The sequence below is a fragment of the Microcaecilia unicolor genome, chromosome 3 (genome assembly GCF_901765095.1).
Source record: "Microcaecilia unicolor chromosome 3, aMicUni1.1, whole genome shotgun sequence".
In the NCBI taxonomy this organism is placed as follows: Eukaryota; Metazoa; Chordata; class Amphibia; order Gymnophiona; family Siphonopidae; genus Microcaecilia; species Microcaecilia unicolor.
Genome location: NC_044033.1, coordinates 173,871,145 through 173,898,222, shown reverse-complemented (window position 1 = coordinate 173,898,222; position 27,078 = coordinate 173,871,145). Strand labels below are relative to the sequence as shown.

General features: G+C 45.8%; 1 protein-coding gene across 2 annotated transcripts in view; it reads right to left on the bottom strand.

Annotated features, from left to right (window-relative positions):
• Positions 1-27,078, bottom strand: part of B4GALNT1 (beta-1,4-N-acetyl-galactosaminyltransferase 1) — a 367,142-nt gene that overhangs the window by 13,889 nt on the left and 326,175 nt on the right. For both annotated transcript variants that reach the window (XM_030196595.1, XM_030196596.1), the window contains exon 11: positions 843-1,080. In XM_030196595.1, the coding sequence (XP_030052455.1) occupies positions 843-1,080 (238 nt within the window). The remainder of the gene's footprint in view (positions 1-842; positions 1,081-27,078) is intronic.

The window sequence follows — 27,078 nt, the reverse complement described above, 5'->3', positions numbered from 1 at the left end:
GTGTGTGTGTGTGTGTGTGTGTGTGTGTGTGTGAGAGAGAGAGAGAGTGTGAGAGAGACAGTGTGTGTGTGTGAGAGAGAGAGAGTGTGTGAGAGTGTATGCGAGAGACAGAGTGAGTGTGTGTGTGTGTGTGTGTGTGTGTGTGTGTGTGTGTGTGTGTGTGTGTGTGTGTGTGTGTGTGAGAAAGTGAAGCCTTCAAGCCTTGAAGCATTCGTGCGCTCTGTAAGGCTCCATCTCCTCAATTGACGACACGTAGTTCCGGAATGTTGCAGGAATGCTTCAAGGCTTGAAGGCTTCACTTTCTCGGCTTCAGAAGGTTGGAGGTGCGTTTTATTATATAGGATGTCTTTCATGCATATTCATTGTGGATAGCCTGAAACCCTGACTGGTAAAAGGTACTCCAGGACCGGACTTGGGAAAACACTGGATTAGGGGACGGATCAAGGGATGGGCTCAGGGATACAGATCCTGTCACCTCTAAGACTGGATGGACACAGGACTATACAGCCTGTCACCTGTAGCACTGGATGGATCAGAGGATGAAAACAGAGATGTAGAAATTTAATAGAAAATTCTAGCAAATTTATTTACAAGTGTATTCAAAGCTATTGTCTAAACTAGTTCTTGTCAACCCTTTTCTGGATACATTGGTAGCCAATCAGTTACTCAGGATATCCACAATGACTATGCGTGAAATAAATTTGCATATAATGGAAGCCTCTGGTATGCAAATCTTTCTCATGTGTATTCCGTGTGTTAATCCTGAAAACGCAGTTGGCAAGGTATGCTTCCATGAGAAAGATGAGAAGCACTGGTCTAAACAACAAAACTGAATTACTTACCTAAGTGAGCTGCTCTACGGAGACGGGGATCAAACCCCACTTGCAGCACTTTGTCTGTGCGTGCCAGGAAAAAGTTTACTATGCCATCTGTCACCACACAGTTGGGGAAGCCCTTAATGACATGATAGTAGCCCGGTTCTGTACTCAGGCAGTCTCCTGCTCTGCCCCCTGGATGAACACTTATCATCTGGCGGAAGGTGGTGATGAATCCCGAGATTTCTCTCACAGCGCCTCCCACCTGTAGAATATAAGAATAAAACATGAACAAGGTCAAACACACGACTCAGGGGATAGACAAACTGGGGGTATTTTATAACAGAACACCAATGTGAGACATCCATAAAGGTGCTTATTTTAAGCCAATATGCATTTATAAAGTAGGTATTCAGTACAACTCCCCTACAGCATGCTGGGAAAATGGTGGACCTGATATTCAGACAGTGGGAGTAAGCCCAGCTAAATCCCTTGGTTGACGGTCAGCCCAGATATTCAATGCTGGATCGTTTCTAGTGACTGACATTGAATATCTGGGTGTTTTTTGGCCAGTTTAAATTTAACCAGCCATTCCAGGTATTTCGGCGGCCTAATCTGGCTGCCAAACTTAGCTGGTGACACGCTGAATATCGGAGGATAGCCGGTTATATTGCATAATATAACCAGTTATCTGTTAAGTGCTAACTGGCAATATTCAGCGGGAGATAACCAGCTATCTCTCGTTGAATACTGCCAGATAGCCGGTTAAGTGCCATTAAACCAGCCAGCAGCCATTCCTGGCCAGTGTAATTGTTTCAAATATCAGGGGGAGTATAACTATATGCATGTACTCAATTTGTCTATATATTTTATTTTATAACATTATTAACAACACATCAAAGAATAAACTTTGAACAGGAATTATTGGAGTTCCATAAGTATGGTTTAGATAATGAGGGGATCCGGTATTTCTGGGACTAACAGTGGTGGTAGGGAGGGCTATAAAAAGTGGATCTAGATTAGTGAACTTAGGTGGGGGTGGGAGAGGGGAAAGGGGGGATATGGTTTATTTAACGTGAGGGGATATCAGAGTCTAAGCCCTTCATATGTTTTGAGTTTTTCTTTTTTTTTTTTTCTGGATTACAAGGGGAAAGGAAAGGGGAATGGAAGGGAGGGGAGACTTTAGAAAGTTTATAAGAGATTCTTTGTACAAAAAATCTGTGTTGATGACCCTGTATTTGGTTATTTCTTTAGAACTGTTTGATCTTTGATACTGTATTTCACTGTTACGATCTAATAAAGGGATTCCAACTAAAAGTGATATACCAAATAAAGATATAGAACAAATCAAAGAATCCACGTAATAGTCCACAGTAATGAGAGGAGACCAGAGTCCGAATCCAGAGGAAGATGGGATAAATAAAGAGTAATAACAAAAGAAAACCAGGGGTTAGGATATAACTCTGTGGAATCATTGGAGCTTGTAACTGAGGTGAGTCATGAAATGAAGAATTAGTTTCCAAGGAAAGTACACAACTGCAGGGATAGTGAAGCTGAAATTTAGGGCCCAATATTCAGCCGGTGGTGCTCAGCATTTTGCTGACCGCCACCGGCGTTAAATCCAGAAATTCGATGCTGGGCCATGTCATTGAATTTCTGGGTTTGTGTAGGGTTACCATATTTTCCCCAACAAAAAAGGAGGACACATGCCCGCCCTCTGTCACAACCCACCTCAACCCGTCACATCCCCACCCTGTCCCTCCCCCATCACTGACACCCCCCCAAAGAAAGCCAGATTCCTTTCTCTCTCCCCCCCATGTTATCCCCTCCCCAATTTTCCAGCCTCCCTCCCTCCCTTCCACCCACATGACTCCATTCACTACCACTCCCCTCCTCTCCTGTACCTTACTGTAGTGCACTTGGTGGTCTAGTAGCCTCTTCAGGGCAGGAAAGAACCCCCTTTTTCCTGCCCGGTGCGGCTGCAGACCTCTGTTGCTCCTGGCACTGATTCAAAATGGCTGCCTAGAATTCAAGCAATGACCTTGCAAGACTTCTGCAGAAGACTCGCGAGGCCGCTAATTGAACTCTCGGCAGCTATTTTGAATCTGCGCCAGGAGCAAGCGAAGTCTACAGCTGCGCTGGGCAGGAAAGAAGGGGCTCGCTCTTGCACCAAAGAGGTCGCTAGACCACCAGGGCACCACACTAAGGTAGGGGAGGGGAGGATAGGACACACCTGAGGCCCACCCCCGCCCTCCTGCCCATTCGTGCTCAAATCCGGACAAATGGGCAGGCTGGCAAAACCCACCTGGATGCCTGGCTGTGTCCTCAAAAAAAGTACATCTCCGGGTAAATCCGGACATATGGTAACCCTAGGTTTGTGGAGCTGGGTAATCCATAGCTGGTTAAGTGCGATAATTAGCATTTAACCAGCTATGGGGCACCTATTAATGTGGCCAACCTGGCTGGGTAAGTGCGGAATAACCAGCCAAGTTCTGACTGCGCCCCCAGAACACCCCCCCCCCCCCCCCCAAATAGCCGGTTTTCAGCTTGGCGCTAACTGGTTATTTTCAGTGGCACTAACCGGTTAAGTGCTACTGAAAATTAGCAGTTAGCCCCTTGCGTGGCCAGAGCAAATAGTACAGCTGGACAAAAAGGTAGAATGCAAAAATAAGTATTTCTTCACAGAGCCTGAGGCATAGAATGGGAAAATCCTAGCGGGGTTGCCACGCCCCAAACACAGCCTTTCAGTTATATTTTACTTGTCAGGTCTGGCTCCAGCAAACTTGCAAAGTTCAAACAGTTAGCAGTAAGGGCTTACACCTCAGCCCAATCACAGCATTGAGATGTCTTCAGTCGAGGCATATGTTGGGGCCTCTCCTCTTTCTCCTCTGGGCTCTTTCTAACCTCTGCTTGGCCCTTCCCTTTTAAACTCCCCAGTCTCAACTCCACTCCGCCCGGCTCACTTCCTCCCGTGGCGGGACCTGCGCTTTTGAGGTGGCCCTGGTTAGTTATAGAAGGATCTTTCTTAAGGTTATATCTCACCCTGCACTACCCCAGCTGGAAAGGCTGTAAGCATGGATCTATTCAGGCGTCTAGCTTTCCCTTCATCAGTGTGCAACTATGGAATGCACTTCCTAGAGACACAACCAGACAGAGAGACTACCTTACCTTTCGCAAGGCACTAAAAACGCATCTGTTTACCAGACGCGCTGAAAAATGGATGTGCACGCACCCATTTTCCGCGCCTATACTACCGAAGGCCATTTTTCAGTGCACCTTAGTAAAAGGACACTTCTATTAAGTAACTTAAGAGATCAAAGGAGTTCACAAGATAAATCCCTCTACCTTCCAAAAAGAATTGTAACTGAATAGGTTCCTAAAACACATATGTATGTTGATCAAGGATAATTATACATTTACAAGGAGATCTCAATTGAAACCTAGCTCCTAAGAGAAAACATGAGGTTTTAGTGCTAGGAACGTCTTCCTACACAATTGAGTCCATTAGAAATATCTGAGGAAACAGACACTTTCCCACCAAGAAAAGTAGAATCTGAGATCCTGAAAGAGAGACAAAGTAAGGCCTCTTTATCTTGTTGAAATACAAATGTCACCAACAGAGTTGACCTTGCAACCACTTCTTCAGTTGAACTCTCCAAAAGTTGTATTATATTCAAACTATCAGAAGAAACATCAACAACCGAGCCAGCATCTGGAGAGCTTGAACATTGTCTAGATACTGGAAAATAATAAATCTTATGCAAAGGCGGAAAACCAGTATTAATTTTTTTTCCTTCAAAAATCTGTTAAACGCATCTTTTGGAGGTGTGGTCAGAAGTTTAGGAAAATTTAATATACGTAAGTTTAAATGTATAACACAATTATCAAAGTTTTCCAGCCTGCGGCGAACCAACAGTTTGTCCTGAGTCAAACTAGATTGTAAGGCTTGGGACTACTGAACCTTCAAAGCACTAATCTTCACAGAATAAGTATTCAAAACTTCTTCACATCTAACAACTCTTTGTGCAAATTGATTAAGTAGGGAGATGTCCCAGCACATACCCTGTAGAGACAGTCCAGAGCAGTCCAAATGGTCTCTAAAGTCACTTCTGCTGGCTTTTCTAGGGGAGGAACACATGAGACCGGGGGGGGGGGGGGGGGGGGGGGAACCCCCTCCTGAATCACTCTGTTGTCTCTCCCCAACACCAGATCTTAAGAGCCAGCGTACTATCCACTGGCTCTTGCCGTGAGGAACCTGGTGGCTGTGGCATGCCCTTGGGTCCCCCACCGGACGCTGCTACCATCAGCAGCAAAGACCCCGAAGGCACCGAGTCTAACAGTGGTTGAGGAGCTGCCAGACCTTGTGGGCTGAGTGATACTTCACTCCCGAGGCCCAAGCTGTCCCTTGTGCTATGGCCAGCCATAATGTCCTGGGGGGCTTGATAGGAAGCCCATATAACTGTTTGAGGTGAATCAGGGGTCAAAGGTTGCTGTTGGGCAGCTACAGGAATCTTCCCCTTCCATTTAGGCTTCTCAAAGGTAGGAAACTGGCAAAATACTTGAGAAGAAACAAGCAATGCGGGAGCAGAGAGTGCATCTTACTGCGTTGCCATCTTGGATGCAGTCCTCCCTCCTATTTGTTTTAAAAGTATTTCTATGTAAGTTCATTGAGTGTCCCCTAGTCTTTGTACTTTTGGAATCAGTGAAAAATCAATTCACTTCTACCCATACTACACCACTCAGGATTTTATAAACCTCAGTCATATCCCCCTCAGCCATCTCTTTTCCAAGCTGAAAAGCCCTAACCTCTTTAGCCTTTCCTTATATGAGAGGAGTTCCATCCCCTTAATCAGTTTGGTCACTCTTCTTTGAACCTTTTCTAATTCTGTGTGATCTCTGGATATTCAGCAGCACATAAGAGGATAGTGCCACTGAAAACCTGGGCAGATCGCTGTGGCACTATCTGGTCAGTGCAGGGGCAATCTGGAGACCCAGTCAGGTTGAACCTGGAAGTTACCTATCTGGCTAAATAGAACTGCAGAAATAATCATCCTAACCTCTGCTGAATATCAGCCGTCAACTTGATTACTCCCAGTGGCCAAGTAAGACCCAAATATTCAGTTCTAATACCCGGATTAGGCTTGGCATTGAATATATGGGTTAAATTCAGCCTCTGGCAGGCAGCACATTAGAATTCGCTGGCTGAATATCAGGCCCAAAATTACCGACTGTATAAACAGATACAGCGTAATAGGAAAGAGCAGCATGGGTTCAGCAAAGGCAAGTTTCCCCTTAACAATTGCAAACCAACAGGTGGATAATGGTGAGCTTGTTAATATATGTATCTGGATTTTCAGAAGACATTTTATAAAGTCCCTCATATGATAGACTCTCCAGGAAATTAAAAAGTTATGAGTCAATGCCCTATTATCAACTGGAAACTGGCTACAAGGAAACAAAGAATAGGACTAGTTATCCACATAGAAAAGGGTCACTGGTGGAGTGTCCCAAGGATCTGCACTGAGAACCCTCCTCCATCCCACCATCATAAAGATGTCTCCCCCACCCCCTGGAACGCTCTCCTGCCATTTGGGTAGGCCTTCCAGGCCTACCTAATGTCCCTGGTGGTCTGTGGGGGTTACAGGGGTCATGAGTGAAGGCCACTCGTTCCTGCCCCTTTTGGCTTCCCTTTGAAAATGGTGCCACAGCATCTCGCAGCAGCTCACGGTACTTTGTACCGTGAGCTGCTGTGAGAGGTCATGGCAGCCATTTTCTTAGGGAAGCCAAAAGGGGCAGGAACAAGTGGCCTTGACTCCTGCTTCCAATGGCCCCCATAGGGATCATTCTGGGAGAGGGGGTTAAGGGGACATTTTCATGGTGGCAGGCTGGGGGTAAGAAAGGAGAGGGCTTTGTTGGGAGGCCAAGAGCGTGATCGGGGGGCTTTAAAAGAGGCAAAAAAAGTCAGGTGGCTGCTAGCCAATATTCAGCTGGCACCCGCATAGCTAAGCAGGCAGAATTAGAACAGCTTTTGAGCTGTCCTAAATTTGCCCACTTAGCTATGCGGGTGCCAGTTGAATATCACTTTGGATATTGGCTGAAAAGAATATAATTATGTCTCTGTATAGGTCCATGGTACGACTGCACCTTGAGTGTTGTGTAGAGTTCTGGTCACCCCATCTAAATAAAATGTAGTTTAACTTGAACAGGTTCCGATAAGGGTGACAAAAAGATAAAGGGGATGGAATACTTCACTCATGAAGAGAGGATAAACAAGTTAGGGCGTTTCAGCTTGGGGAAAAGACAACTGAGAGAAGTTTATGAAATTATGGATGAGGAGGACGGTTAAACAGGGAACACTTGTTTAACCTTTCAAACAACGCTACAACAAAAGAACATTATGAAACTAATGACGAGCAGATTGAAAACAAACTGTAGAAAGTGTTTTTTCACACAGCACATAATTATGTTGTGGAGTCTGTTGTTGGGGGATGTGGTCAACGTGACAACATAGCAGGATTCAAAAGAGGTCTGGACAAGTTCCTGAAGGAAAAGTCCATAAAAATTGTTAGCTAGGTAGGCTTAGGAGAGACTGTTCATCCCTGAAAATGAACTCTAGAAAACAGAAGTGTCAGAGCAATGAAATGTTGCATGCTGAAGTGTCCATACATTGTCAGAGTCCACGAAAACAAACAGGCAGATGATCTGCAAGAATTAAGGTGGGGTACAAAAGTAGTAGACCAAAAGAAAGATGTCCTTCACCAAATGTATTCACCACAACAAATCATTTAAAACCTAGATGCCTCATTCTTTACAATGGACATGCCAATATTACACACTATCTTGTCAAAAAAGTAGTCTATAATCTTGAGTTTTCTATTTAAACACGTCTATCCAAGTATTAAAGGCATTATATACGGGATGCATACGAAGGCAAGGCCTCTATTCAAGATTTCTACTTCTGTCTCATTAAAGAGCTTATCTCAAATGTTTATCACTCTGCTTTGTATTTTTTCAGAGATATGGTAATCTGTTTTCTTCTGTGTTATTGAGCTGCTTTCATTGCATTCCATACTCCTTCCTTCCTCTGTTGAATGAAACTTTTTCTCCCTCTGTTTGGAAATATTTCCCTTTGTCTTTCTGGGTTCGGACTGTTCATTGTTGAGTTCCTTTACCATATTCGTCTGTGGTTGGGTAGTACATTGTTAGATTATTGCAGGTATAAAAGAATACCAAGAGGCTTGAGAATGTCCAAGCCACTTAAAATGTTTACAAATGATGATATCTTCATGACACAATTTGATGCCATCCTCAATACTCATTTTATTGATACCAAAATGTAAGAAAAAATAAGAAAAAGTAAAGGAGGAGCTAAATAGGGAATTAAATTGTCTCAACGACAATAACGTGTTTTGATCTATTACATGAAGAGCAGTTCAAAAGAGATCTGAAACTCAATAAGTATGGGAAGTTTCTTAGGGATGAGATGGATTATAAAAACAGAAACATCTACCCATGGCATAGGGATAAAAATCAATATAGAAGGAAGGAATATGTCTCTGATATGAGAAATATAAATAGTGGACCAATCCCAAGAAATAAACCTAATGGATTGAAAGTATAACTAGTCCATCTAGTACTAGGGAAAGGAAAAGGCTAAGAAGTGATCCAGACAAGGTGTTTAATCCCTCTTGTAAGGATTATGAGGCTGTCCTACCCTGGTTAGGCCCCTAGAGGGCGCTGACCCCCCTAAAATGTCCAGGGAGAAGGGCTAGGTGAGTCAAAGGGGAGGTATAGCTGGAGCTCGCTAGGACCGGGGAGAGTCCTGGGGGTGGAAACAGGTGCAGCCGGTTATGGGCTGGGTCCTGTTTGCCATTAAACCCTTAATACCCCACCTGAGAAGGGAGGGGAGAGCGAGGAGCTGAAGAAGAGAGCTGGTGGCTGGAGCTGGAGCTGGAGCTCCCCAGGTGAAGTACTGGCTGAGCCCTTTTGACTTGTGGTGAACTGGGTGCAAGGCAGGGAAGCTGGCTGGGGTAAGAAGGCCCTAGAGTGCCAGGATAAGAACTATGTGTTCAGAGAGCTACTGTGTGTCCCAGATGCCAAGGCTGTGTTTAGAACAGTGAAGAGAACTACTGTGTGTCCCAGATGCCAAGGCTGTGTTTAGAACAGTGAAGAGGTACTGTGTGTCCCAGAGTTAATATTGAGAAGAGACTGGGTGTCCTGGACTGAGCTAGTACTGAGCCAAAATGCCAGTGGGAAAGGGCTCAGGGGGAAGAAATAAAGGGACATGGGACTGTGCAAGAAGAAATGTTTAAACTGGAAGATTGCACTGAGAGGAAGAAAGGAAATGGTTAAGCTGGAAGAACTGTTGAGCTTGTGAAAGTGTTTTAAGCTAAGAGAGGTGTGCCCCATGGGCTGAAATAAAGATTTGTATGGAAGAAATCCTGTTGATAAGACCTGACTCTGTGTGCTTTTTTTGAGAACCAGGTCACCCCGAGTAAAAAGGGGTAGGATCTGAATTTGCATAAAATCTGCATACTAAGAACCAGCTCACCCTGAGTGAAAGAGGGACATGGGAGCCTGAGGTGAGAGCTCCATCCTCACAATTAACCTCATCATGTTTACACTCTGCATTACCCCAACCCAGGGGAACATTAACAACCTGTTTTTTCAGTTAGGCAAACTTTGAGGGAGGGGGGAAACTGAAACTTTTAATATAGCTTGGACAAGACAGAGGTGGACCACCTATATAGGGAGCATTCCCATTTCAGTGGGTGGAGGGGAGTTTGAGTTATTTGGGGATACACTTAACTGTTAGAACTCCAGGGCTTTTTGTAGCTAACTACCCTAAGCTCTAGAAGTCCATCAAGGAAGATCTGCAAAGGTGGAAGGGGCTTAACTTTTCCTGGTTCAGTAGAATTTCTACTCTGAAGAAGACAGCTCCATATGTCTTCCAGGTCTTACCTGTGGAAGTACGAAAGAAATTTTTGAAATCTATACAGTCTGAATTTTGTCACTTTATTTGGCTTGGTAAGAAGCATAGACTACCAAGGAAGGTTCTTTATAGAAGTAGGGAGGCTTGAAGGTTTGGGAGTCCCCAGTGTGTCATACTATTATAAAGCAGCATAGGTAAGGGCAGCCATAGAGTGGTGTTAAGTACCATCACACAAACTCTGGCTGACCATTGAACAAGACCTGATGGGAGTTACATCTAAGACACTTACTTTGGCTCCCAAAGCATTATAGGGCCTTATTCTCTAGTGTGAGCCCTATCAGTGTGCATACACTACATCATTGTTTCCCAAGTCCAGTCCTGAATATCCACAATAAATATGCATGAACTTGATTTGCATACACTGCCTCCATTATATGCAAATCTCTTTCATGCATATTCATTGTGGATATCCTGAAAACCTGTCTGGCAAGGGGTACTCCAGGACCGGACTTGGGAAACACTTCAATACATCAGTGGGACTCTATGAGCAAAGCACCTGACATTCAACTGTCTAGATTTACTCCTATTTATAATAACCCCCTTGTTTCCCCAGATATTGCTTCACCTCTTTTTAAGTGCTGTGACACAAAGAGGCGTATTTTCAAAGTACTTAGGTTTACAAAGTTACAGTAACCTATGAAACTTTGTAAGTCTAAGTGCTTTGAAAATGAGTCCAATAGGGACTCTCCAAATGGGGTATGTTGTATGATGATGCCAAATTGATGACTTCTGATTCATTGGCCCTTATGTACCAACTCCCTCCATCACATAGATATCCTTATATGCAACTGAGGCATTTACTGACACGTAGAGATGTTCAGGGCAGACTAGCCAGAGTAGCAAAGCGTTTGGAATATTTGATGCGAGGATTTACACAACACAAAACACTTTGTTACAGCTATATATAGATGCTTGATAGATACTGATTCACCGGGGATTTACCATAGGTAGGGGGTTGACATATGTATGGAGTATGAAGAGACAGAACGGTTGGCTATAGAAGCCTTATTACCCAAACTAACTGTATCTTCTCATATTCAAGAAAATCATATTTAAATGAAGTATACCTTTGCTACTTCATCCTAGAAAATGAAATAAACGGTATCCCATGGCTTCCCTAACTGTTGGAGGACTGTTCCACTATAGGATCTATGATACGTTTGCTGGACATGCCCCAAAGCAAGAGCTTACTGGAAGAGTATTAAATTCAGGATTCAATCAGGGTTTCTGATTCCATGGGACCCAGGCATTTTTCTCTTAAATAAAGCAATTCCAGGTTATCCTACTGCATTTATCACATCAATGCGATTTTGTTTGAGTGCAGGAAGGTTGGCCCTGGCAGCATCTTGGAAGGATCCAAGGGTTTCCTCAGCGTGTAAATGGTTGAATAAACTGAGATACATTTACAAGATGATACAGCTGTGCTCTGGAGGGCACTGGCTAAGTGGAATAAGATTTGAGGCCCTTTAAAAGATAAACGTTAACCAATTATAACATTATGTTATTAATAGCCTACCACTAGGTTGAAAAATATGGGGTGTAAATGCAATAAATAAATAAATAACGACTTAGCTTATTCTCCTTTGCTCACCCTAAAGTTTATTGCTTAGCTTTTATGTTTTTTCTTTTCTTTATGATTTGTTAGTTCTGTTTATTCTTTTTCTATTTAAAGAAAACTCTAAAGTTGAGGGGGTTTGCTACGCTAATGATTTATCTATAGACCAACTTGGGTACATGTGATTATTGTTTTGTCAGATTGTAGTTTGCAATATAACAGTTGTTTTGTGCTTATAATGCTGTGTCTCTACTACACCTCTTTGAAATAAACAAAAGTTAAAAATCTTTGGAAAAAGAACTCAACAATGGACAGTCCAAACCCAGGGAGACAAAGGGAAATATTTCCAAACAGAGGGAGAGGGAGACCCATTCAACAGAGGAAGGAGTAGCTCACCAACATAGTGGAAAACAGATTAACATATCTCTGAAAACATACAAGGCAGAGTGATAAACATTTCAGATCAAGTCCTTAACTACACAGAAGTAAAAATCTTGAGCAGAAGTTTTTCCATCATATGTACCCTACAATATAATGCCTCTAATACTTGGATAGACATATTTAAAGTTATCAGAAAACTCAACATTATAGACAATTTGGGTTTCTGCCAGGTTCATGCTGACCTGGCTTGGCCACTGTTGGAACAGGATACTGGGCTAGATGGACCACTGGTCTGACCCAGTATGGCTACTCTTATGTTCTTTTCTGACAAAACTGTGTGTAATGCTGACATGTCTATTGTAAAGAATGAGGCATGAAGGTTTTTAATTATTTGTTGTGGTGAATACATTTGGTGACTGACATCTATGGTCTGCTACTCTTGTACTGGAAATAGAGCAGGGGGTGTAACTGTTGGTGCTTTGTCAATAAAAGAGTGTTTGTACATTTGCTCTGCTGGAAGTTTTTTTGGTCCACCTACTCTGTTTCCATATTTTGTTTACCGTATTTTTCGGACTATAAGACACACCGGACCATAAGACGCACCTAGGTTTTAGAGGAGGGAAATAGGAAAAATTTTTTTTTTCCTTTTTCCCTCCTCTAAAACCTAGGTGCTCCGGTGCGTCTTGTCCGAGTTCGGGATCGCCCTCCCCTACTCATGTCAGCGATGTTCCCTGGTGGTCTAGTGACGTCGAGGCAGGAAAGAGCCCCCTCTTTCCTGCCCAGCGCGCTGCTCTCCGTCCTCCTGTATGCTGCCTGACGGTCTCGGCAATATTCAAAATGGCCGCTGTCCCGGTGGCCATTTTGAATCTCGCCGAGACCGTCAGGCAGCATACAGGAGGACGGAGGAGGACGGAGAGCAGCGCGCTGGGCAGGAAAGAGGGGGCTCTTTCCTGCCCCGACGTCACTAGACCACCAGGGAACATCGCTGACGTGAGTAGGGGAGGGCGATCCCGAACTCGGGGGGAGGGCGATCCGGAATCGCTACCTTCGGACTATAAGACGCACCCCCCATTTTCCTCCCAAATTTTGGGGGAAAAAAGTGCATCTTATAGTCCGAAAAATACGGTATGTAGGGTTTTCTTCTTTCCTTTTTTGGTTGAGAGATGTGGTAGCCGTGTTAGTCCACTTCTAAAGCCAGTCAATAGAAATAGAATAAAATAAAACATAGAAAAGAAAATATGATACTTTTTTTTTATTGGACTAGCAATACATTTTTGATTAGCTTTCGAAGGTGGTCCTTCTTCGTCAGGTCAGAAATAAGCAAATTTTGATAAGTAACAGCATATATAAGTGAAACATCAAAGTATTTCAGTGACAAAATTTGCTTATTTCTGACCTGACGAAGAAGGGCTACCTTCGAAAGCTAATCAAAAAATGTATTGTTAGTTCAATAAAAAAAAGATATCATCTTATTTTCTTTTTTATGTTTTATTTTATTCTATTTCTATTGACTGGCTTTTTTTGTTGGTATTTGGCTACTACTTTTGTACACCACATATACTGTCAGAGACAGGATACCAGGCTTGATGCTCACACAGCATGGCTTTTCTTACATATTTTGTGGCTGTTATCATGAGTCCTTGACCCCAGCAGCTGGAAATGATGTGCTTCATTGCTTCTCCATTTGCCAGAGAGGGAATTATTCAGCTAATTTTATTGACTGAAAATGTCAGAAGGCTCTGTGAATCTATTGTTAAAAGTAAGTACAGCCACTGGGTCAGTGTGACTGACCCCCCCCCCTCCCCCCCACCAGGTTTGTGTGGGTGGAACTTATGCAGGTAACAGAACAGCTTTTTGCTTGGGAGGGCCAAACAAACCAAGCTCTGTCCCTGCCCTTGCATCCCCTAGCTGCTGTTCTTCTCCAATATCTCTTTCCTTTCTCAGCCTAGTTTTCTCGGTGAGCTGTGCATTAAGGGGACCTTTTACTAAAGGGTAGCTGCGCGGCAAATCAGAACTACCACAGGCCTAACGTGGCCTTCAGCAGTAGTTCCACCCCTAGTGCGAGGCATTTCCAGCACTACCGGAAATTCCAGAAAAATATTACCACAGGGGTGGTAATCTGGCAGCACCGCCACGTGGTAAGAGTTCCCTCTGAAATGGCCATGCCATGCGATAAGTGCAAACTTACTGTATGGCCATTTCTTTTTTCGGGCCTTTTACTTGCTGTGGTAAAAAGGACATCAGCTCATGGCAAAAACGGCTACCACTATAGGGCCCCCTTTTACCACAGCTTAGTAAAAGGGCCCTAAGTTCAGCTGAGAAATTGCAAGCTGAAACAAGCAATGAAGTTAATGTTTTCAACATGTTGTCCACTAGGTGGGGCTGTTCCACTGCTAAGCTGTGAAAAGGGAAAAAGCCTGGATTCCATTCCCAGCCTAGGTTCCTATTCTTCAAATTGGCATTGTTCCTGGACTAGTATTCACAGCCCCTGGGGCAGAGGACACAGAGTGCTGATAGGATTTGAAGATATAATGAAAAGCACTTTGGTATGTAGCCTATATCTCTGGAAGGGATGGAGGAGAAAACAGTGGAAAAGTGGGCAGTAGGACAGCTGGAGAAGAGTAAACAGAGTGCATGACTTTCTAATAAGAGCCAGCTGAGGGTTTGTAAGCTGTGAGGTTGTGCATAATGGTGGCCTGGAAAAGAACTAAAAGGGTGAGAGAGTATGCATGCTTATTTATTTGATTTTCAAATCTTCAAAATGATGTTCTTTGGAAAATTACTGTTGCGCTACACATCCCCTTGGCTTATTGTTTCTGTCTACATCTTTTGGCTGATCCTGTCGGCTGTGTTATAGTTGTCTTGCAGATCTAATTTTTTCTGTGTACACTGTTTTGATAGAACAGTGATAGTGCAGTTTATAAAATCCACAAATAAATGAATACAATTAAAAGTATAACTATGCACCATTCTGAGTGGCAACAACTTCACACACATAGGACCTGATATTCAAAGTGATTTAAGTGGCCAAGAGAGACTCCTGACTCATTTAAAACATTGAGGTAAGTGACTATCAGAGGACAAAAGTGTTTAACATTTCATTGCAAACCTCAGGTAGACTTAACAAATGAAATTTCATCTCTTTAGGAACTTGCCTTGATACAGCTAGGCGAAACACATGTCGGCACTCTGAGTCCCAATTTATCAAATATAAAAGAACACGAATTCTCTACCAGAACAGTTTAAAGTAACAGATCAAGATAAGTAATCTTAATATGTCTCATTCATAGTTGATGATTAATAATTGTGGAAATTGAAATAAATTGGAAAAAAGACGTCAAGTCAAAAAAAAGTTATAAAAAGATATCAAAAAGGGTTTTCAACCCATATAACGGACCGATGAAGAACTGGGTGTTATCCACGTCCTATGTATAGGAGCAGCGTCTCTTAAGGAAGCACACCTCTCTCTGATGGTCCTATTAACTAATTTATCAGATTTTTATATTACAGGAATCATAGTAGGATTGGGAATGGAGAGTAGGAATGCCTGTGCTAATCGAGTAGTGCAGGCATATTACTGCGTGCTACCCGTTTAGCATGGGAGCAGCGCAGGAGCCCTCACCACCTCCTAATTTCCCTAATGGGGAAATCACGGTGTGCCATTACAAAAATAACCAAAAAATTTAAATTTCCGTGCTAAAAGTGGCCGGAGTGCGCGGGATACCCACGCGCTAATCACAGCACCTGCCACTTTTTACTGCAGCTTAGTAAAAGAACATCTTAATGCATGGATTTTTACCTCATGGCAACTGTTAAAACATTGCAAAAACCCTTACTACACTTGTGCTCTATCAGTTACCGTATGGTAAACCCCATGCTAAGTGCTTAATGCTCTTTAATAAAAGGGCCCCTTAATTTTAGTAACAGTTTATTATGATCCTGCATAAGGATCACTTCAGCCCCCTTTTCTGTCACACTCTGCAGTTCATTCATCATCCCATGCAATACTGTCTCTGTACTACACCCACTTTTCCATCCAGACCGTGAAGAACCTAAGAACTCACAACCATCTAGATACTCTTTCAACTGCTCTTCCAGAAGTGGAATATTCACAGTCAGTCTATAATTACTACAGTCAGTGCTATAAGGTTCTCTCCTGATGTGACCTGTCTCAGATCTTTACAGACAGAAGTGAAATGTAAAGGCGAAGTTAGATTATGGCCATGAACGTTTACTTGAGGAAAGTACATAAATGGATGAAAATAAATGAAAATAAACCTATGAAAGATAAATGAGTGCAGACAGCATCTAAACCTCTACCAAAGGAGTGCCAAATTTATTTATTTATTTGGATTTTGCTCACACCTTTTCAGTAGTAGCTCAAGGTGGGTTACATTCAGGTACATTGGGTATTTCCCTGTCAACCTTCTCTCAAAGTTTCATTTACAAATGGCGTTAAACACCCTATTATCCTTATTTTACAAATTTACCAATCTTGAAGGCCGCGGATCCAAAGCGCATGTAACCTCACAACGCTTCAGCACCAGTTTCTTATTTTCCCACTACAGCATACTATACTGCTGGAATCCTCCGTAATAATAACAGTGTATAGAAATACTTATTTTATATTCCTTTATTTCCTGTCTACATTGATTATAATTCTCCCTATCCTTATATTTCTTCCATAATCACTGCTGTTTTCTACATTCTTGCTTCCTTTCCATAAAGGCCTCAGTATACAAGGGAGATGCCTTTATTTCGGGCTCTTGCTGCAACTTCAGCATCAGTTTTTGTGTATTTTTTTAATCCTAAAACGTCCATTCATTCTTTCCTCTGTTTCTCAGTTAGGGGCTCCTTTAATAAGCTGCGGTCAAAAGTGGCCTGTGCTAATTTGGACATGTGAAATTGGCGCACACTGGGTCTTTTTTTTTTTTTTTTTACTGTGGCGGGTAAAAAGGCCTTTTTAAAATGGGGCAGTAAATTGCCATGCAGCTATTTACTGCCTGAGCCCTTACCGCCACCTATTTACTTGGTAGCAAGGGCTCACGCGCTACTCGTGCAGTGATCAGGCCGCGCTATTACCTATTACCACCGGGAATGCCCCCCTGTGGTAGAAAATTATTTTCTACCATGGGAAACAGCACGCACCAACTTTGGAATTACTGCTGGGCACCCGCACTACCCCGGCGGTATTGTTGATTTGGTGTGCACTATCTGCACGATAGCCCTACCACATTTTAGTGAAAGAGCCCCTTAGTTCTTTTGTTTTACATTGGCTCCATTGCTTCTCCTTTTTTACTCATATTGTGGGGTCCTTTTACTAAGGTGTGACGTAAAATGGCCTGGCTGTTGTAGACACATGTATTAGATGCGCACAGAACCATTTTTCAGTGCGCCTGCAAAACAAAAAGGACATTTTGAGGGGGGGAGGGTGCAAAAATGGATGCGCGGCAAAATAAAAATTGGTGAACGTCCATTTTGAGCCCGAGACCTTACCGCCACCCACTGACTTAGCGGTAAGGTCTTACTCTTTAACCAGGCGGTAATCGTCAGCGCGCGTACACTGTCGATTACTGCCCAGTTAGTGCCACATGGTAGAAAATAAAAAAATATATACGTACGCGCGTATCGGATGCACATAAAAAAGAATTACCGCCTGGGGTACGCGGTTGCCGGGCGGTAGTTCCAGACTGACACGTAGGCACCTACGCGCCTTAGTAAAAGGGCCCCAGAATGTCCCTATTATTCAAATGAGTGGAGGAGTAGCCTAGTGGTTAGTGCAGTGGACTTTGATCCTGAGGAACTGAATTCAATTCCCAGCAGCTCCTTGTGACTCTGGGCAAGTCACTTAACCCTCCATTGCCCCTGGTACAAAATAAGTACCTGAATATAAGTAAACCACTTTGAATGTGGTTGCAAAAACCTCAGAAAGGCGGTATATCAAGTCCCATTTCCCTTTCCCTATTTGAAAAATTAGAACATAAGAATAGCCATATGGTCCATGTAGCCCAGTATTCTGCTTCCAGCAGTGGCCAATCCAGGCCTCAAGTACCTGGCAGAAACCCAATTAGTAACACCATTCCATGCTACCAATTTCAGGACAAGCAGTGGCTTCCCCCATGTCCATCTCAAAAACAGACCATGGACTTTTCCTTCAGGGGTCCTTTTACTAAGCTGCAGTAAGTGTTACTGCATGCTTACCACAGCTTAAAAGCAGAGGCGTAGCAAGGGGGACGCAGGGGAAGCGGTCGCTCCCCCAAATAGATGTCAAAAAAACGGCACCTATGCGCATGCACCACCACCTTCCCACTTGCGTGCGGTGCCAGAACAGGATGATGTGGATTGTCGTCGTCGCCTGCCGTGCCTGCCCTAACAGCACACGAAGAAGTGAACAGATTGTTGCTGCTGTGAGCTGCCCGGTGCCTGCACACTCCTGTCTCCCGCCCTCACACTGTTGCCTGCACTGCTTGAAGCCAGGAGAAGAAGAATGTCGTTGACAGAGCAGCGGGGGCCAAGGCCCAGGGCCCTCCTCAGCTCAAGCATGGCTGGCTCGGTGTCTGTGGTGCAGGCTGTTCAGCACTTGGCCTCGGTTGTGTGAGCTGTTCTTCTTCTCTGACTGCTGGCTGTACTGGGGTAAGGGACCATTTCACGGCGTGTGCTGTGTGCTCTGTCTCTTGTGGCTGGCTCGCTGACTGTGTGTGTGTAGGCTGCTGGGGATGGAACTGGAACAGGTTCTGCCTCCACGGCACTGGTTGTTTGCAGAAGCTATCAACCCCTCCAAGATGCTCGCAGATCTGCAGGCAGGCAGGAGAAAGACAGGAAGGAAGGGAAGCAGATAGGGAGCCCAGAACCACCACCCACTGCTGAGCGAACAACCCAACAGTTCCTCTGGATTTCCAATCTGCAGGCAAGGGGGAAGGTTTATGTTTTGTTTTTAATCTTTTCAGTTCCTTTTAAATGGCTACCTGGGCGGATTTCAGAGACGGCGCCCCCCCCCCCCCCCCCCCCCCCCCGGTTCTCTCCAATAAGCAAAAAGCTAATCATGCATGCAGAAATGTTTTCAGGTGCTTAACAATCAGACTTACTATTTAAAAGTATATATATATATATACATATATTTTAAAACATTAATTAGGTTAAAACCAGGGAGCATTTAATATCTTTTTTTTCCCTGTGCCTACATCAAAAGATAGAGATGGCATGTGGGAACTTGCTCCTTATGTTTTGTGAATTACAGTGGTATATTACAAAAATGCTCTTGCCTTTTTTATTACTACTATTTCGCAGAGAGGCATTGAATAATGAGGGGAGGGCATTCTTTATGCAGAAGTTCTGTCCAGTCAGTCTAAATGTGCCAACATTGTACAGTTCAGCCCACTATTAGCCACCAAGTTCATACGAAGTTAATTATGTTCAGTGGAAAATAACTCTGTTGGCTCAGGCTGCTTACTACTGAATATTCCATCATTGTTTCATTATTGCTACCAGGTATTACATATTAAGGACATTTGCTTTAAACTTTGTTTTAATTCGTTTATTCAGTCCTTGCATGCACGTGGGTTTGATTCTTAAACCCAAAGGTGAATCCTAAGGATGGTTGAACAATTAGGTATAAAAAAATGTTGTTTTTTTCTTTACTTGTTTTGGACTGCTTTGGGTCCTGCTGATCTGTACATCTGCTGTCTAAAATTTTGGAAGATGGAAATGAGAAAATAAAAAAATAAGTTTTGGATGTACTCTTTAGAAGTTGTTGTTTTGCAATGTGTGTATGGATGCCTGTTCTGGTGTGTGCATGTGATAATATTTGAATAATGGTCTATACTTATTGCTATGATTTCTGAACATGCAGCATCATTAAAGGACAGACTTTTAAATCCTAGTTGGGTATATATGCAATTCCTCATGTACCGCCACAAAACAACCTTTTATGTTGGATAGTGTTCATAATGAGCTCCTTTTATTAATTGACAAGATAGAGAGAAGAGTTTTCAGTTTTGGCACAGTGCAAGTCATCACAAGAACAAAATATAAGAAAACCAGTGGACTGCATTATGGGCTTATAACCCATTTAGTTATGTTCAAACAGAAGAAATATGCATGAAACAAAATATATATATATATTTTGACTTATAAAACCACTTGTCCCTGAAACATGCCTCAAAACAGAATAATCCATTTGTATATCTACAATATAAACTTCTACAAAACAGATGACTTGAAGATGCGATTCCATGTGCCCCAATGAAAGGAGAGTTTAATTTAATTTTACTTCCATTTTTATAACACCAGCTCTGGAACTCTTTGTCAGAAGATGTGGTAACAGTGGTTAGTGTATCTCTGGATTTAAAAAAAGGTTTGGACAAGTTCCTGAGGACATGGGGAAGCAACTGCTTGCCCTGGGATTGTTAGCATGGAATGTTGCCACGATTTGGCTTTCTGCCAGGTACTTGTGACCTGGCTTGGCCACTGTTGGAAACAGGATACTAGGCTAGAAAGACCATTGGTTTGACCCAGTATGGCTACTCTTATGTTCTAAGTCAGCTGTTCATGAAAAAAAAAAATACAGAGGTACACATCTGATAGTGGGGACATAAAGTGAAAGATCAATGCCAGACAGATTGAGAGAAGGAAAGAAAGAAGAAATGGAAAGGCCAACCTGGAAAAGAATTTGGAACACTGACTCACGGAACGTGCAAAAAAAAGAAAAAAGACTGGGACCAACCCAATTAGAACATTAAATTCCCAGACAACAAAGTTAGAAAAGAAAAAAAATATTTTTATGTAACACTTTGTAAGGACTGAGATGTACCTGCTTTGTAAAATGTACATGTTTTCTTTTTTTTCCATTTTTATTTTGCAAAGTACAGAAGAAAATGCATTTCTGTATCTCTTTTACCAGTATTGCACTGAGTCTGGCTTTCTTAGGCAGAATGGAGGGAGTTTCTATTTCAACTTTTGTCCGTGTTTCTTTTGTGGCTCCCTATTCTGTATTAGACGAGGGTATATCCATGTTCTGCATGCATGTGTGACTGACATGAAGAATTCTGCTAGCATGTAGTGTCTGTGTAGGAATATGTAACAGTGCAGCGTGCTGCAGTTTCTCACTAGTAGCTATATTGGTGCTCTAGACCCCAGTGTAATATATATAGCACTGTCTTCTAATAGGTGGGTTAGGGCTGTTAAAGTGAGGTAAGTTTGGTGTCCCAGGGCAGTGTTTCCCAAGTTGGTCTGGAATACCCCCTTGTCAGTCAGATTTTCAGGATATCCACAAATTCATTGTGGCAGGGGCGTAGCTACGGGTGGTTTTGTCTCAGGCCCATCCAGAGTCCCTCGCCGTGTCTCCTCGCCGGCTCACCCTCTCCCACCCCCACCGTAGCGCCGCCTCCCACCCCTGCGGCAGCACTTGTAATTTGCTCGGCGCTGCCTGACAGCTACAGTTGCGGCGTGATGTCCTGCTCTGGGGCCTTCCCTCTGCCGTGCTGATTCAACTTCCTGTTTACCTAGGCTGGAACGCACGCGGCAAAGGGAAGGTCCCAGAGCAGGTCGGAGGAGGCGGGACGATCGAAAGCGTCGAATTTGAAGGTAGGAGGACGCGGGAGCGCAGCGGGGAATTTGAAAATGAGGGAGAGACGTCGGATTGTGGTGGGGGCAGGGAGGGAAAGACGCTGGATTAAGAATGGGGAGATTTGATGGACTGGGGAATGAAAGAGGGATCGCTGATAGACGTGGGAGGGTTCTTGGTCCTTGAATGGCGGGTAAAGGCAGTCAAGTATGTGCAAATTGCAAGCGCTGCCGCGGGGGGTGGAAGACTATGAGGTGCAGGGGGATGCAGCACCGATAGTGTTGAATACAAGCACTGCGGCGGGGGTGGGAGAGAGTGAGGAAGACAGTGGTCTCTGCTGGCACTGCAAGGGAAGGGAGAGGTTCTGGATGTGTGTTGGGGGGGGGGGGGGGTAAGACAATGGGGAGCTAGCCCTGCAAGGGGAGGGGGCTGAAGGGAAGAGAGAGGTTCTGGATGTGTGTTGGGGGGATGAGGAAGACAATGGGGTGCTGGCCCTGCAAGGGGAGGGGGCTGAAGGGAAGGCTGCTGGCCCTGCAAGGGGAGTGGGCTGAAGGGAAGGGAGAGGTGCTAGACTTGTGAGGGGCAGGGGGTTGGAGAGAACGGAAGGGAGAGAGGTACTGGACTTGCAGGGGGAAGGTTGGAGGGAAGGGGAGAGGTGCTGGATTTGCAGGGGGAAGGTTGGAGGGAAGAGGAGAGGTGGTGGAATTGCAGGGGGGGTTGTAGGGAAGGGGAGTGGAGCTGGATATGCGGGGGGGAAGTTGGAGGGAAAGGGGAGATGTGCTGGATATGCTGACAGTTGAAATGAAGGAGAGAGGTGCTGAATATGTAGGGGGGCTGGATGAAAGGTAGAGAGGTGCTGGGCATGTAGGGGGGGCTGGAAGAGAGGTGCTGGATATGCAGGGGATGGCTGAAGGGAAAGGAGAGAGATGTGGACTTGCAAGGAGGGTTGGAGCAAAGAGAGAAAGGTGCTAGACCTATAGAAGGGGTTAGAGAGAAGGGAGAGAGATGCTGGCCAAGGGGATAAAGGAAGAGGGAGTCAAATGCTGAACCCACAATGGGAGAAAGAGCCAGATGCATAAGGGGATGGAAAGAGAGAAAGAGAAGCTGGTTGTAATCCGTTGGGTTGGTCGTGAGCCCTTGGGCCCTGGCCGAGGCCAGCAGGGCGCCGACCCAGGCCAAGGGGAGACCGACCCACCACCGCACACCCCAGCTACACAATACCCCCTAAGCTACCCCTCCCCCCAGTCCCTCAGGAAGAAGGGAAATAGGCATACAGGCGGGCCTCGCGGCCGAACCGGAACCCACGCAGACAGAGCCACTCGTGCGAGCCTCACGGCTGAACTGGAACCCAATCACACACAGGGAGGGGTGAAAGAACCCAGAGGGCCCCAAGATGCCAGACACGCGCTGAACACCAGCAATAGGGCAGAGGGGGAAACAAAGGACCAGAGCGGGCCACGCCCACGCAGGGGACTAGCGCAGGACAGGGGAACTAACACAGCAACCCCCTCCCCACCAGGGTAGGAGCCCCAGGCAGAAGCCAGAGGAACCAAACACAAAGGAAGGCAGAAAGCCTTTGCCTCAAACCCACTGTAGACAGAGGCACACAGAACATAAAGGGTTAAGCTTGTAGAGCCAGCAGAGAGAGAGTGCCATAAATCAACAAACAATCAGAGAGAACCCTTCCCCTCCAGAGAGGGAGTGGGGCCCATCCAAACAAACACACTGGCAGAGGCAGGAATACAATACACACAGTACACAAAGGGTTAAACTCACTGAGCCAGCAGGCCAGGACACTGGGAAGAGAAATCCTTAAAACAAACAAACAAAGGAGAAGCTCTCACTCAGCCCAGAGCCCCGGAGGCTGAGCAATGCCCAGCCCCCACTAAACAAACGAGCAGCTGACCCTGATTACAGAGCTACGGGCACACACACACACACACAGCAGCAGCTAACCCAGAGGGAAGGAAAAGAATACTCTAAATCAACACAGATCCCTGTCAGAACCTAGAGCACGTTCTGAGAGAAACCTATCAGGCTTTCCTGTTACCACCAGATAAGTAACGCAAAAGCAGAGAAACTCTTCAGCTGCAGGCTAAAGTATTATCCCCTGACGTCAGCACAACCCCTGGCAGCCAATCAGAAGAGACGTCCCCCCTCCCCCTCAGCCAAACCGGCAGAATCATAACATCACCCCCCCTTCAAGGGCCCCCCCTACCCCGTCCACGAGGTTTAGGTTTGTGAGGGAAAAGGCGATGGAACCGTCTGACTAGGATTGGCGCGTGGACATGAGTAGCGTCCTCCCAGGAATTGTCTGCCGGTCCATATCCCATCCACGCAATGAGATACTGGAGATGTCCCCGGAAGCGCCTTGCATCCAAGACATCCCGGACTTCGTATTCCCCCTGGGAGGCGGAGATGGCTGGACTAGCAGGCAACGCGGGCAAAGCCCCTTTTCTCAGAATCACAGGCTTCAGCAAGGACACATGAAAGGTGTTATGTACCCGTAATGTAGGTGGTAACTTTAGCTGATAACAGACCCGATTCACTTGCCTCACAATGGGATACGGGCCCACAAATCGAGGTGCAAAGCGGGAGGAGGGAATCTTCAGACGAAGATTACGCGTGGACAACCACACCAAGTCGCCAGGCTGGAAGTGCGGTTCCACTCTGCGAGACCGATCCGCTTGGCGTTTCATACGAGTGGAGGTCACTCGCAGCGCTTTCTGAACTGATGACCAAATTGCTTGGAGCGAGGTCACCGCATCAACCGCTGCCGGGACATCCAAGTTGGTTTTCAAGGGGGCTGGTATCCGCGGGTGTCGTCCATATACGATGTAAAAGGGCGACGCGCCCGTGGCCGAGCTCACTCGGTTGTTATGAGCGAATTCTGCCCAAGGCAGCAGCTGACTCCAGTTGTTGTGGTGCTCATTGACATACATCCGTAGGAACTGCTTCAAGCATTGGTTCACTCGTTCTGTTTGGCCATTGGATTGTGGGTGATATCCCGACGAAAAGTTCAGCTTTACTTCAAGGGCCCGATTCAGGGCTCTCCAGAACTTTGAGACAAACTGTACTCCTCGATCAGAGGTAATAGATTCTGGCAGACCATGGAGACGAAAAATAGAGCTGATGAAATACTGTGCCAGCTTCACCGCCGAAGGAAGGGTAGGCATGGGTATGAAGTGGGCCATTTTAGAAAACCGGTCCACCACTACCAAGACAACTGTGTGCCCTTCAGAGTTAGGCAGATCCGTAACAAAGTCCATGGCAATGTGGGTCCACGGTCTCTCAGGTACCGGTAAAGGCATCAGCAACCCCTGGGGTCTCCGACGGTCAGCCTTATGCTGGGCGCACTCAGGACACGCAGCCACAAATTCCTGCACATCCCGATCAAGTGAAGGCCACCAATACTGCTGGGAGATGAACCGCTTGGTTCCCAGGATCCCGGGATGTCCTGCCATTCGAGAGGCATGCCCCCATTGGAGTGTCTTTTCTCTCAGCCGGGGTGGCACAAAGGTCATACCTGCAGGTACTGCTAGCGTCATCGCGGGCACAATGACATCAGGTTTAATTACATACTGCAGGGGTTCTTCCTCCAGGTCAGCCTCCATGGACCTGGAGAGGGCATCTGCCTTGATGTTCTTCTCCGCTGGACGATAGGTCAGAATGAAATCAAAGCGGGAGAAGAATAGTGCCCACCGGGCCTGGCGAGGATTCAGCCTTCTCGCTTCTCGTAAATAAGTCAGGTTTTTATGGTCCGTGAACACCGTGAAGGGCTCCTGCGCCCCTTCCAGCAGATGACGCCATTCTTCCAGGGCCAATTTAATGGCTAATAGCTCCTGATCCCCGATGGCATAATTCTTCTCGGCAGGGGTATACTTTTTAGAGAAGAATGCACATGGGAGAAGTTTCCCACTGGGGTGGGCCTGGGACAGCACTGCTCCTACGCCAACCGATGATGCATCCACTTCCACGAAAAATTTATTTGTCGGGTTGGGATGGCGCAACACTGGAGCTCCAACAAATGCCTGTTTCAGATTCTCAAAGGCCTGACACGCCTCAGGCGACCAGTTGCGAGCGTCAGCGTTCTTCTTAGTCAAGGCAGTAAGAGGGGCAGTCAGGGACGAGTAATTCCAAATAAACTGCCTATAGTAGTTGGCAAAACCTAAGAAGCGCTGTAGAGCCTTACGCCCCGTAGGTTGCTGCCAGTGCAGGATGGCTGTCAGCTTACTGGGGTCCATACGCAGCCCGTGGTTAGAAATGATGTACCCCAGGAAGAGCAGTTCGGAGCGATGGAATTCACATTTTTCCAATTTCACATAGAGGTGGTTCTCCCTCAACCGCTGCAATACGGTCTTCAGGTGCTCCTGGTGCTCTTCCTCAGCCCTTGAAAAAATCAAAATATCGTCCAAGTAGACCATCACAAACTTATACAGGAGATCCCTGAAGATGTCATTCATGAAGGCTTGGAAGACGGCTGGAGCATTAGCAAGTCCAAAGGGCATTACCAGATATTCGTAATGCCCGTCGCGGGTGTTAAACGCCGTCTTCCACTCATCCCCCTCCTTGATCCGCACAAGGTTGTAGGCCCCCCTGAGATCGAGCTTGGAGAAGATCTGGGCCCCCTGGAGGCGGTCAAACATCTCAGAAATCAAGGGAAGGGGGTATTTGTCCTTCCGCGTGATGGCATTGAGTCCCCTGTAGTCAATACAGGGGCGCAACCCCCCATCCTTCTTCTCCACGAAGAAGAATCCAGCCCCCGCGGGTGATTTAGAGGGCTGGATGAAGCCTCGAGCTAGGTTCTCTCGAATATACTGGGACATGGCTTCCGTCTCTGGCCGGGATAGGGGGTATACGCGGCCACGGGGAGGTTCAGTGCCAGGTAGTAGCTCTATGGCACAGTCATAGGAGCGATGAGGAGGCAGAATCTCTGCTTGCTGTTTGGAAAAAACATCTCCAAAGGATCTGTAGGGCCCCGGTAACATAACATTGGCTCGATCCAAAGGAAGCGTCACTGGGGCTGGCGAGACCTTATCCAAACAGACCTTCTGGCAGCCCGGGGCCCACGCCGTCAATTCACCCCGGGCCCAATCAATGCAAGGGTTATGCAGGCGAAGCCAGGGTAATCCCAGGATTATGGCCTCAGTGGCCGATGGAAGGACGTAGAAGGAGATAACTTCTTTGTGTAAGACTCCTACCCGTATGGTCATAGGCACGGTTCTGGAGCGGAGAACTCCCCGAACCAGTCCCCAAGCCGCTGAGACGGTGATGGGCTGAGGTAACTCCATCGTAGGAATTTGATGAACCCGCACCAGGTCCGCGCTGATAAAGTTGCCTCCCGCCCCCGAGTCAACTAGCGCCTCAAAACAAGGGGTATCCTTAATCGCCAGTAGAACTGGCACCAAAACCTGCATCCAAGGGGAGAAGGACTTTGGCCCTGACCCGGTCTCCCTAGCCGGTATCAGGGCTGCTGGTTTCCCGACTTCTTTCTCTTCGGGCACTCACGGACAAAGTGCCCTTTCACTCCACAATGCAGGCACAGCCCCTTAGAGCGTCTCCGCTGTCTCTCCTGGGCCGCCCGGTCAACCTGCATAGGTTCAGACCCATCGGGCACACCCAGCGACGGGGAAGCAGGGCTCTTGTGCGAGCTCCTCGAGTTAGCCCCTGCAACCTGCTGACCAGCGCGACATTCACAGGCCCGCTCCCTGAACCGGATGTCCACCTGGGTACAGAGACGGATGAGGTCATTCAGATCAGAGGGCAGCTCCCG